Source organism: Bufo bufo, chromosome 3 (genome assembly GCF_905171765.1).
Source record: "Bufo bufo chromosome 3, aBufBuf1.1, whole genome shotgun sequence".
Lineage (NCBI taxonomy): Eukaryota > Metazoa > Chordata > Amphibia > Anura > Bufonidae > Bufo > Bufo bufo.
In genome coordinates, this window is record NC_053391.1 from 598,424,156 (window position 1) to 598,437,272 (window position 13,117).

Below are 13,117 nucleotides of genomic sequence, written 5' to 3' on the forward strand. Positions count from 1 at the left end.
AGCTAGTAAATGTTGCAGAGCTGTTAAGTCCTACCATCTGAGCCTAAACTACTGCAGCTGATAGGTAGGGGTGCATCACATAGGTCATCAATATAAAAGGAACGAGAAACCCTTTTAAGGATTAGAATTAATCAATGGAAACAACATATTGGGGGATTTACAAGCTAAATGCTCCAGAATTCTGTCTCAATATGTGCTTAAAAACTGGCATACATGACTTGCGGAAGATTTATTAAGCATTTTAGATAATTGATCACTGTCTATGAAAAAGTTAGAAAAAAACTAAACAAAAACAGGTTTCTTGAATGTAAAATGTAAATCTAAATGCAAGGACGACAACCCAATGATTCACAATTAGGCAAAAATACCCTAGCCAACAGAGTGTAAGAAAGGAATATGAAACATGAGTGTGGTGGCCACGTAGTAGTGATAGAGATTTTACTATCGCCACCCGCTATACCATCATATCATGCATGCCTAGTAGTGCAGTGACTGTGGCATATGACATGAGTCACGTAGGGCATACGCCATCCCCTATTTCTCTGCTAATGGATTCACTAAGCTGCAGCACATAATATGAGAATATCACAAATAAGAATTAATTGGCAGTGAGCCCAGGCCACAGTGGGTGGATGGTGTGGTATGGGAGACTATGAAAAGGTTCTAACATTTTCATAGGCATTAATCATATTTTATTAGAAAACACCAAATTTTATCACAGACCAGCGCTGCTGGAGGATGGACCTAATTTATGGTGAGGTGCAGGCCTTCACCAGGCTTGCTTCTTGGAAAGTGGCAAGGGTGGTGTAGAAATGCCACTTGCATTCTAGATTCAGGTGCAATGGCATTTAAAAAGTTGCAAACACGAGGTGTGTTAGTTTTTTATGCCAGAAAACTGGCAAATGATACATTCCCCCCTTTATGCCCCTCACATGACAGTTCTGAAAATGTCTAAGAAAGGGAAATGGTTTAGAGAAGTCTTAAAGTGCAGCAAATTGCATTGCTAAATATTGGTGTAAAGTAGACCAACTGTGTGGCAACATAAGGAATAGAAAACTATCTAACTTGTCTAGCAAAATGAGCCAAATCTATCTGTGAGCCATTGTTAAAATTTGCTGCATGATGTAGTTTTACTCTGTCTGAATTTAAGATAGTAATAATAAATCTCTACCAGCAGCTTTTGACATTTCCATTGTCTTACCTGTAACATGGTCTTTTTTTGAGAGCAACTCTTGCAGAAGGTCAGCCTGTTTTGAGCATATCATTTTCAGCTTTCTAACTTCTTCATATAGTTCCAAGAAAGCATTTTCCATTTTACATTACCTAAAACAGAGGAAAATAAGGGAAGACAACTTTAAACAAATAGTCATACGTCCACAGATATTGTCATGTTCAAAAGTTCTCCTTAAGAGCTAATGATCCACTTTTAATGACTTGTGACCCACAGGACCTCCACCACCTAACTTGATATAGTGGCCTCTAGCAGAGGCAAAACACCTTTTGGGTAAATGTTACAGTTTTGCAGTTACTTTTGGTTGGGGGTGAAGCAGACAGGGCAGAGGAGCGGGTTTCTTGAATGTTTTGGTTTGGTCTATGGCCTAAATTAAATTTAGAGTCTGGTGTGGGGTCTGACTTTTTTTTTTTAATCTGATCTGGATTCATTTTGGGGCCTTGGGTCTAGATCTACATACATTTAGTGGTCTGACAACTTGCAGTATAAGAGACTGAACTAGATGTATTTTTTCGGCCTTATAAACTATGTTACTATGATAAATGTATGTGAATATATAACCTTGATAATAATCAGATAACCTATTTAAAGTATGTGCAAACTGTTGTCTTTGATAAAAATGTAAATAATAATGGCACTCGTTGTTTTATTGCCTAGGAGACTGCACCACCTTAATTAAGCCCGCAGTGCACTGTAGCTGCAATGTGCCATCCCCAGGGCCCCTAAAGCGTCCCAGGTGTAGTAGGAATGCCGAGTGGTGTAGTGTGGTCTAAATGTCTCTTTATGTGTCACAGTGCTCCTACCTGGATACTGATGGACCCCAGGCTTTGGCTCTGAAGCAAAATAAAGGGGTAATAATTGAGGGATGAAGGAAAAATAACTTGAGTTCATACCTTGTGGTGAAATTCAATGGCAGTTTTACTTGAATAAACGTTCATCTAAACGATTGGCAGGCTTTATCTTGGTTACAGCAGGCCTTAGCATAAACTGGCAGGCAAACTCAACTCTGCTTTCTCTCTTTCTCTGCTGTACTGACAGGCTTGCTCAATAACTTTGTTTTCTTTCTTTATTCTGTGCTAAATTCTGCTTAAGTCTGGTTTCTGTACTCATGATCTGTTCTGATATCTTTGGATAGGGTGCAGTCGACTGTTCCCCTCCTGACACTCAGTAAAACTTATCTTCAGCCGAAGAACTCTTCCTCTTGCTGATTCTCTTATGGTGGCCGAATAACTATTCCTCTGGCCCCTATGGCTTCCAGACATCTTTCTTCATGGGCAGCAGAGCTTATGGTGCTCTGGCTGGCGTAGGCATGCCTGAGCGTGCCCCACCTTGCTCCTCTCCTCCTGTCCAAACTCGCACTAACTCTCTCACTGACTGCTGCCCCACCCTTCCAGCAGGAAGCAGGACTTGCCCACTTTTGCCGAAAGGGGGGAGAATAGAATGGCAAGCTCCATTCTCTCCAACTATAGCTCTGCCATTTGTACTGCCACCTGCTGGTGAACCAGGCAAATTACATGTAATAACAGTTGCATAGTAATAATATTACTGCACGATGTGGAGGACCTGGACAGAAATACATAAGATGGCATTTATGTTAGCCCATTAGAGACAGTTACAGGGTGTAGGAATGGTAATATATATAGGGTGTTATATATCATAAGACTAAAGATGGTCAGTCAGGAGAAGACAGGAGTGTCTCCCTGATTACTGCTCAATAAACAATATCGATAAACTAGAGGGGGCAGTAACTACTAAAATATCACTTTTATTAAATAATAGGAGTAAAACGACGGCCCCTACAGACAAACAACAAGTAAGACAAATGCATACACAGACTGGTACATAGATAAAGACCAGTAAATTAAGATTTTGGTAAGGTGTGAGTGGTGGACTGGACCATTAATGGCAGGCCAAGCACGGCTGTGTCAGATGAAATTGGCGAGCCCTAGTAACTCCCTGCTTGGCCTGGTCCACCCTATAACAAATATCCTCGGGACGGGGTCCAAAAAGCCCCCCGAGGGGTGGCCCAGACAGGAGCTCTTTACCTATATAGATGACCCTAGTAAGGCCCTAACACATAAGGAAAAGAAAATCCGTCTGGAGGAGCAAAAAACACACACATTTACCAAAAAAAGCGTAACCCCACCACAGAAAATATCCACTGCGGACACCGGTCACCCCACCACTGCGGACACCACCACCCTGGGTCACAGTCTGTTCGTGGAATTAGAGCCATACGCCTGACCGCTGCCATACAAAAAACTCAGCCGCAACCTGACTGTAGTAACTGCCCCGTGTCCCCTGATAAATCCTGGGGCATACTCTTTTTGAAGAAACGCGTCGGGACACTTGAGTATTCCTCTCACTTTATCCCTTTCAGTGGATATTTTCTGTGGTGGGGTTACGCTTTTTTTGGTAAATGTGTGTGTTTTTTGCTCCTCCAGACGGATTTTCTTTTCCTTATGTGTTAGGGCCTTACTAGGGTCATCTACAGTATATAGGTAAAGAGCTCCTGTCTGGGCCACCCCTTGGGGGGCTTTTTGGACCCCGTCCCGAGGATATTTGTTATAGGGCGGACCAGGCCAAGCAGGGAGTTACTAGGGCTCGCCAATTTCATCTGACACAGCCGTGCTCGGCCTGCCATTAATGGTCCAGTCCACCACTCACACCTTACCAAAATCTTAATTTACTGGTCTTTATCTATGTACCAGTCTGTGTATGTATTTGTCTTACTTGTTGTTTGTCTGTAGGGGCCGTCGTTTTACTCCTATTATTTAATAAAAGTGATATTTTAGTAGTTACTGCCCCCTCTAGGTTATTGTTATATATCATATACTGTATTTGCTGTACAAACACATGGTTATTTAAGAAGTACAATACCAACCTTCTTATCCAAATAACTAACAGATTTAGGCCTCTTTCACACGGGCGTTGCGGGAAAAGGTGCGGGTACGTTGCGGGAACATGCACGATTTTTCCGCGCGAGTGCAAAACATTGTAATGCGCTTTGCACTCGCGTGAGAAAAAACGCGCATGTTTGGTACTCAAACCCGAACTTCTTCACAGAAGTTCGGGCTTGGGATCGGTGTTCTGTAGATTGTATTATTTTCCCTTATAACAGGGTTATAAGGGAAAATAATAGCATTCTGAATACAGAATGCATAGTACAATAGGGCTGGAGGGGTTAAAAAAATAAATAAAATAAATTTAACTCACCTTAATCCACTTGCTCGCGCAGCCCGGCATCTCTTCTGTCTTCTTTTTTGCTGTGTGCAGGAAAAGGACCTGTGGTGACGTCACTCCGGTCATCACATGGTCCATCACATGATCTATCACCATGGTAAAAGATCATGTAACGGACCATGTGATGACCAGAGTGACGTCACCCAGGTCCTTTTCCTGCACACAGCAAAAAAGAAGACAGAAGAGATGCCGGGCTGCGCGAGCAAGTGGATTAAGGTGAGTTAAATTTATTTTATTTATTTTTTTAACCCCTCCAGCCCTATTGTACTATGCATTCTGTATTCAGAATGCTATTATTTTCCCTCAAAACCATGTTATAAGGGAAAATAATAATGATCGGGTCCCCATCCTGATCGTCTCCTAGCAACCGTGCGTGAAAATCGCACCGCATCCGCACTTGCTTGCGGATGCTTGCGATTTTCACGCAACCCCATTCATTTCTATGGGGCCTGCGTTACGTGAAAAACGCACAAAGAGGAGCATGCTGCGATTTTCACGCAACGCACAAGTGATGCGTGAAAATCACCGCTCGTGTGCACAGCCCCATAGAAATGAATGGGTCAGGATTCAGTGCGGGTGCAATGCGTTCAACTCACGCGTCGCATCCGCGCGGAATACTCGCCCGTGTGAAAGGGGCCTTAGAAGACTGTATCATACAGACTTCACGTTTACTCTTGGTAGTCAAATTTCCCCTGACGTGCGTAAAGGAAAACTCCAATGAAAACCACAATTCCCATGTGAATTCTCAACTGTAATCATAATATCTGATACCACCTTTTGTGCATAACGACAAGTTAGGAATGAAGTAGGTTCCAACCACAAATCTGCATAGGCCACAAAGCAGAAATCAGAAATGCTCCCCCCACAACAGAAAAAATGCTTTCTTTGCACGAGGAAATCATTTTGTGGATAATACCCAAATAGCAACATAGTCTTACATGACCCCTATAATCACCACAAAGCAGGAACAGTGCATGTGCCTATACAATCCCACATACAAACACTTTTTCACCATAGAACACACAGTATAAAATACCCCTTCTCTCCAGCCCCAACCTCCATATCTTCTTTTAGAGACATCTGGACGAGGAAAATGACTGTAATAATAGGGCCCTATTATAGATTTTTCACACTGTCTAGGAAGTAAAAATTACATTGTACAGTACCTCATTTAAAGTGTACTTTTGGTAATATACTGTACATAAAATATAACCTTTGAATACCATTCTCTTGTAGGTATTCCTTATCCTAAGGCCTCATGCACACGACCGTTCCGGATAGGATGGGGACCCATTGATTTCAATGGGTCAGCAAAAAAAATGCTGATAGTTCGTCCGTTTGTGTTCCGCGTCCGTTGTCCGTGTTTCCCTTCAGCAAAAAAAATAGTGCATGTCCTACTTTTTTCACATTTGCGGACAAGGATAGGCATTTATTACAAAGGGTCTGTGGAAAAAAAACGGATCCTCCCAAAAAAAACTATGCCGCATCCGGACGCAAAAAACAAAGTCGTGTGAATGAGGCCTAAGGCTAGTTTCACACCTGCATCTGGCTACGATATCAGGTAATCCATAATCCGGAGAACAGCCTGCCGGTGGCCACCGCGCAGCGCCGCGCCAATTTTAGGTTAGGACCCACTCATAGAGGCAACCTTGGCGTGGTGAGTGGGCTTATGCCTTTTGATCAAAATGTACACTAATGTCTCATTTAGCATGTAGCATAGGAGGCGGTACACATGCGCTATTTAGTGCTGTCTCCTGCTAAAGTAGCAGGGATGAGAACAAAGCATAGTAGCTGGATGTGCGATTCATTTCTTTTCTTCTTTTTTTATATACAGCCTGCTGGAGAGACAGCTGCAGATGTGAAACTACCCTACGTGCAGAGACTGCCCAGTGCACCTGATGCATTCTGCTCATGAAATGTGTGTACTCAGTACAGTGCTATTATGTATTTTATGCATGTATATAGCGCTGCTATATTTTACAGACATTAGCATCAAGCTGTCCCCAGTGGGGCTCACAATCTCAGTTCCCTATCAGTGGGCCTTTGGAGTGTGGAAGGAAACCCAAGGAAACATGAGGAGAACATACAAACTCCATGCAGATGTTGTTCTTGGTCAGATTCAAACCTAGGACACCAGTGCTGACCACTGCGCCACCGTGCTGCCCATTAAAGACATCACTGGAAGGTCAATGATTCAGTAACTAAATGGTATGGTATTTTTTAGACATTTAATATTAACACACATGAGCAAATCATTTTATACACACAAGGGGGAAATGTCGCAGGGTGTTTACGTGAGACGGGCTGATAATTCATGAGCTTGTGCCTGCGGGCTAGTAAGTGCACCGCTGAGGTATTACTTGTGTTCTTGAGTCAATATAGGCACTGAAGAATTAACTTGCCAAAAAAGTTGTAAAACGAGAATTGTTAAATATTTAAACAAAAAGCTCAGGAGCCGTATCAAGCACATTGTTTCCAGAGGATAATTACTGTGAGATAGTCAAATAAAACTGGGTGTTATGCAGTAGACTAATATTATATTGATACATACATCTGAAACAGAAGTCGTTGGGTCTTCATACGTGACATAATCTTAGGGCTAGGAGATTAATCTAATTAATTTGATTAACCTGTCCTTTTACATCAATGTCACAGTGCTGTTCACTCCGACATTCTCTGCCATGTAGGCTGGCTCTTGCGTACTGGCTGTGGTTAATGTTCCAGTGTATGCTGGTTGCTTGTGTGGTGCATGCTGGCAGCAGTCCTCTATAGTGTGTGAACTGTGTTCTGTGAATTGTGTGTTCCCTGTGTCTATTTAGGCTTAATGCTTCCCTGAGTCTGTTTGAATATCAGGTGGTCAGTTGCCTGCTATTTAGACCTGTGTGTGGTATGCCTATGGGTTCAGTATGTCTCCAGGAAACCTGAGTGCAGGGTGCTTGCACTCCTGATTAGGAACCGAACTCGAGTTCGGTAAATGTTTTTTTACAGTAGAAATTGATTTTTCAATTTCTGAAGTTATCACCCAAAGTCCCGCAAGACTTCGCGAAGTAATAACTTCGGCTCATCTGAGCTAATACATTCTAATAAAGTATTCTAAGAAAGTTTTATGCGAATCAACTTTGGATGTTTCATCCGAAGTCGATCCGCTCCTCCCTTCTCCTGACCATTGTCTTTGTTACTCCATCCTGACTTGTGTGGTCAGAGTGGTTATTCATTAATGTATTTTTGTCTTGATCTGTCAGTGAATGCCATGATCCTTGTATTCCTGTTCTGCTTGGGTTTCAGGCATGTTTGTATGTCTATATATAAACCAACACTGTTTCCTTATTTCAAATAAGTAAATGATCCATAATCACTCATTACAAAACCAATAAAAGATATATGGATCTATAGGTACCAAATCACAACTCAAGCAACAAAATTTTATACAAAATCACAGATGTTTTTATTGGTACAAAATAGAGTTGTGACCACTGGCCACACAGACATTTAAGAACACTTAAAATGCCATACAGACCGCAGATATGTGGTAGTTACAATGATTATGCGTAAAGTGCAAGTGCTAAAATTACTTTACAGCAAAGGAGATTGGTCAGTGCCTAACACCGAGTTTGGTCCTGTCTATACTATATTGCAAACGGTAAACAATGGACCGTAGACTAAAAGGACCTGATACTCACATCAATGACTCTAAACAAATAATAACATAAATGAGAAAGCATACTGACCAAAATCTCTACCACGGCACTGACTGTCAGTGCCGTGGTAGAGATTTTGGTCCATTGTTTACCGTTTGCAATATAGTATAGACAGGACCAAACTCGGTGTTAGGCACTGACCAATCTCCTTTGCTGTAAAGTAATTTTAGCACTTGCACTTTACGCATAATCATTGTAACTACCACATATCTGCGGTCTGTATGGCATTTTAAGTGTTCTTAAATGTCTGTGTGGCCAGTGGTCACAACTCTATTTTGTACCAATAAAAACATCTGTGATTTTGTATAAAATTTCGTTGCTTGAGTTGTGATTTGGTACCTATAGATCCATATATCTTTTATTGGTTATGTTTGTATGTCTGTCTGTGAATACCATGCTTCTTGTTCCACTTGGGTTCCAGGCATGTTTGTAAGTCTGTCTGTGAACGCCATGCTTCCTGTTCCGCATGAGTTCCAGGCAAGTTTGTATGTCTGTCTGTGAATACCCTGCTTCTTGTTCCACATAGGTTCCAGGCATGTTTGTAAGTCTGTCTGTGAACGCCATGCTTCCTGTTCCGCATGAGTTCCAGGCAAGTTTGTATGTCTGTCTGTGAATACCATGCTTCTTGTTCCACATAGGTTCCAGGCATGTTTGTAAGTCTGTCTGTGAACGCCATGCTTCCTGTTCCGCATGAGTTCCAGGCAAGTTTGTATGTCTGTCTGTGAATACCCTGCTTCTTGTTCCACATAGGTTCCAGGCATGTTTGTAAGTTTGTCTGTGAACGCCATGCTTCCGGTTCCAGGCAAATTTGTATGTCTTTCTAAGAATGCCATGCTCCATGGGTTCCAGACACGCTTGCATTTTTCTGACTTTGATCCTGTATCCTGGTCTTGTGTCTTAACAATGTGCTATATTGCCTTGCACCAGTGTCTCAGTTTCCTTGCAGGTCAGCTGCCAAGTGTACAGGGACCATCCTAGGAAGTAGAGTTCTGGTTGGCCCACTGTGGTGAAGACCAGATCCCTGCGTAGGGGATTAAAGGGTGAAAACCAGGGGAGCACCAGAAAAATGCCCTTAGGGTTTAGCCCAAATTCAAACTGGTCACTTGGCACAGTGGTACACTTCTGCCACTGATCCACCTGATTCATACAGCTTGCTCAGCTTTGAAACCTGCTGTTCTTCTCAGTTGCAGTTTCTTCCTGGCCTGGTTTATTCTGATTATTTGTGTCTGGTACTTTTGTTTAATATGTAGAGATAAAATTGGGAGAGTAGAGCGCCACATGTGCATTAAACGCTTCCTTATTGTGTTAAAGAGCTTACGAGTCTGCTTACCAGATGTTGTTGTGAAGAGTCACAACAACTGTAGATCGCTTTGCTGGTTATTTGGTGTCCCGGCCAGCGTGCAGTTGTCTTGGGCTGCGGCTGCGGTCCTCTGCGTGTGCTCAAGGCAGATGGCAGATGAAGAGAAATAACCTTTAAAAAACGTCGTTGTGGACCCCTTTGGCGCTGCCTAGACCTTGATTGAATGAACTTCAGAATTGAAGTGTCTGGTATTAGGAGATCTTTTATTATACAGTATAGTCTACTGGACTATATTGTATAATAAAAGATCTCTTAATACCAGACACTTCAATTCTGAAGTTCATTCAATCAAGGTCTAGGCAGCTCCAAAGGGGTCCGCAACGACGTTTTTTAAAGGTTATTTTTACTTTTGTTTAATAAACATTCGTTTTGGCTTTCTCTGGACCTTGGTGTCTGTTTGGCGAACGCTCGTGATATGTTCAGGGGTTTCCTGATCCCTGAACATGACAATTAATTTAAAAAAAACAACTTTAAATTATATATTTTTTCTATGGAGTGCAGCATGTCTTTTTAATGAGACAACCCCTTTAACCCCTTCCAACCTTCCACCGAACAGCCTTCTGCTGTTTTAAAATCAGTCACCTGGGGCTAATGTCTGTGATCTGTGATAACACCAATCATGGACATTTCACGCCTCAGATGCCGTGGTCAGTTGTGCCCATAGTATCTGAAAGGCTTTTCACTGGGAGTACTGAAGTCCTTGGGCCCGAAGGGATGCCCTGTGGTGAGATCGGGGAAGACATTCTTTTGCTGTGGTAACCCTCGACCCTTAGGAAGGATCCAAAGCTACCAGAGGAATAGTTCCTATGGAGCCATGCCTCCCATAGGATGAAATAGTAATTAAAATATAAAAAAATATTAAGCTAAAAATAAACAAGCAAGATCATGGGTATCATCATTTTCAGGTTGCTATTCCTCCACTAATTTCAAAATGTATTTGTACTGAAACAAGAGATCAGATCAGCGATCATCTGGCAGCAAATCTATTTCTATCACAAGAAGCATAATAGACACAATAACTGTAAGATAGTTTGTAACACTGAGAAAAGCCATATGTCCATCCAGTTCAGACCATCATCCTGCAATGTTGATCCAGAAGAAGGTAAACAAACACCCATGAGGCAGAAGCCAATTGTATCATCTTAGGAAAAATATTCCTTCCCAACTCCAAATCAGGCAATCAGAATAACTCCCTGGATCAACCACCTCTCCAGAAATCTAATAACTATAACCTGTAATATTATTACACTCCAGAAATACATCCAGGCCCCTCTTGACCTCTTTTAGTGGGTTTACCATCACCACCTCCTCTGGCAGAGAATTCCATAGTCTCACTGCTCTTACAGTAAAGAATCCTCTTGTCACGTTCACTGGGTATAATAGTCCTGGGTATAAATAACACTTTTTTGTAATCTCGTGAGTTCCTTTAAGACTGACAGTGTAATTTTCATCAAAGTTCCCATCTGCTTTCACTCCATGGGCTACATATTGTGCAATGCAATAAATGTTAGAAGGAAACTGAACAATCTTCTCCGCATTACTAACCAAATAACTAGTAATAAAAAAGCTAATTAAATCACATACTTCCTCTTTTATGTCCATCTCTGTCCACAAGTGAAAGAAAATCTGTTTGGTCACTAATTCTAAAGGTTTTTCTTATTTCAGTTGCAATAGCTATAAATGCTTACAAATAGGTTAGTCAATATATAACAGTGATGAGCGGCAGGGGCAATATTCGAAATTGCAATATTTCGCGAATATTCGTCCTATATTTGCAACTTCGAGAATTCGTGATCTCCAGTCATTATTTTCTTGATTGCAAAAATCGGCAATCGTAAAATTTGCGACAAAAATTCACGATACAAAAATTTGCGATCACAAGCAAGAAGCAGTGAGGGATCATGTGTACTGATGAAAAAAAATCTAGAATATTCACGATTACGAAGATATAGATATTCGCGATTTCTCGAAGTGCTATTATTCGCGATAAAATTTCGCGATTAGAATATTCACAATCAACACTATTCTATATTCTAATGGATGTATATGGAGCTCTAGGTACGCAGCATAAGGTATGTAAAAAGCTTATTTTCCTGTAAGTGCCATTGTATGGTTTATATAGAGTTTAAATATAGCATGCTTAAAAGCTGCAGTCAGCATAAAAGTCTACAACTTCCCTTTCTCATGAACTACCACAAGCTGATATATTTTTGCATACGTTTGCATTATGTACAAATAATGGGGAATTTGTTCAGTGGCATACCCCCAGAGGCAGACTAAGGCTACTTTCACACTAGCGGCAGGACGGATCCGACAGGCTGTTCACCCTGTCGGATCTGTCCTGACACTATTTCGCCGTGCCGCCGCTCTGTCCCCGTTGACTATAAAGGGGATGGGGCGGAGCTCCGGCGCAGCACGGCAGTTCGCGGTGAGAGACCTTTCGCCGTGCACTGCCGTGCTGCGCCGGAGCTCCGCCCCCGTCCCATTATAGTCAATGGGGATGGAGCTACGGTCCGGCGGCATGGCGAAATAGCGGCAGGACGGATCCGACAGGGTGAACAGCCTGTCGGATCTGTCCTGCCGCTAGTGTGAAAATAGCCTAAGCAACTGCTATGTGGCACTAAATGTCTTCTTTCTATACACAGTCATAGGTGAGTATTTATCAAGTCCCTGTGTTGGGAAAAAGGCACCATGTTGTTCACAGAATACCTTGGTTGGAGCTCTCAGTGAGGTTATATGGTCTCTATGTAAGGTTCTATTCACATCAAGCTACAGTATGTGATCACATATGGCGTATGCATTGAGAAAGTGCAAATACCAAACAAAGCCATAGTCTGCTTTTCACTCAATAGTAGCCATAAGAGTGCTCTTTTTGGCCTTGGTTGGAGTGGTATACTTTATTTTTGACTGAATAGGAAAGCACAGCAGACTACGCTTTCCTATACAGTGGGCCATCACAATAAAAAAGTATACCCCACTAGTGTTGGGCGAGCATGCTCGGCTGAACACCATTTTGACTCGAGCAACGCGATGCAGGGCACATCGCGGTGTTCGGCCGAACACCACTTGTGCTCGAGCGCGATGCTCGAGTCTCCTTCCCGCACGTTTGTTGGCTGCTGCTGTCTATTCTTCAGCCAACTGCGAATCCACTGAACTACCCAAGGATTAAGTTCAATCTTCAATAATTTATCACCTCTCTCTGTGGCACTGTATCAAAGTCTTTGATGAAGGCAAGGTGGGCAATAACCACGGCGCCACCTTCGTCGAACACTTTAGTCAAAGAAATCAGTAGGATTAGTGCAGCAAGCCAGAACTGCAGGGGCAACACGTGAGGTGCACGGTGGGCCGATGAGGGGCCAAATAATAACATAGTTCATCGGTTTACTCACAGTTAGCAGAAAGCCTCCCTCGTGTTGAGGAAGACAGCACGAAATCCTCCAGGGCACGCTCTGTGGTAGGGAAGCACCAGCCTAGATGGAGGTTGAGGTGCCCTTGGTGGCAGTGGTGTTTAGGGTGCTTGTGGCGGCTGGGTCCCTTGGTGTTATTTGTCGTGACGCCAGTACCGTTAATGGTGGTACAACCAAT

At 42.5% G+C, this 13,117-nt stretch overlaps 1 protein-coding gene across 4 annotated transcripts in view; it reads right to left on the reverse strand.

Moving 5' to 3' along the window:
* The window catches only part of LOC120993851 (TRAF family member-associated NF-kappa-B activator-like), an 81,482-nt gene that overhangs the window by 43,593 nt on the left and 24,772 nt on the right, over nucleotides 1-13,117 (reverse strand). For 3 of the 4 annotated variants that reach the window (XM_040422326.1, XM_040422324.1, XM_040422323.1), the window contains exon 2: nucleotides 1,202-1,323. In XM_040422326.1, the coding sequence (XP_040278260.1) occupies nucleotides 1,202-1,313 (112 nt within the window). In that variant the 5' untranslated portion in view covers nucleotides 1,314-1,323. Of the gene's footprint in view, nucleotides 1-1,201; nucleotides 1,324-4,115; nucleotides 4,132-13,117 lie in introns of those variants that run through there. The other variant, XM_040422325.1, reaches the window with a different exon arrangement.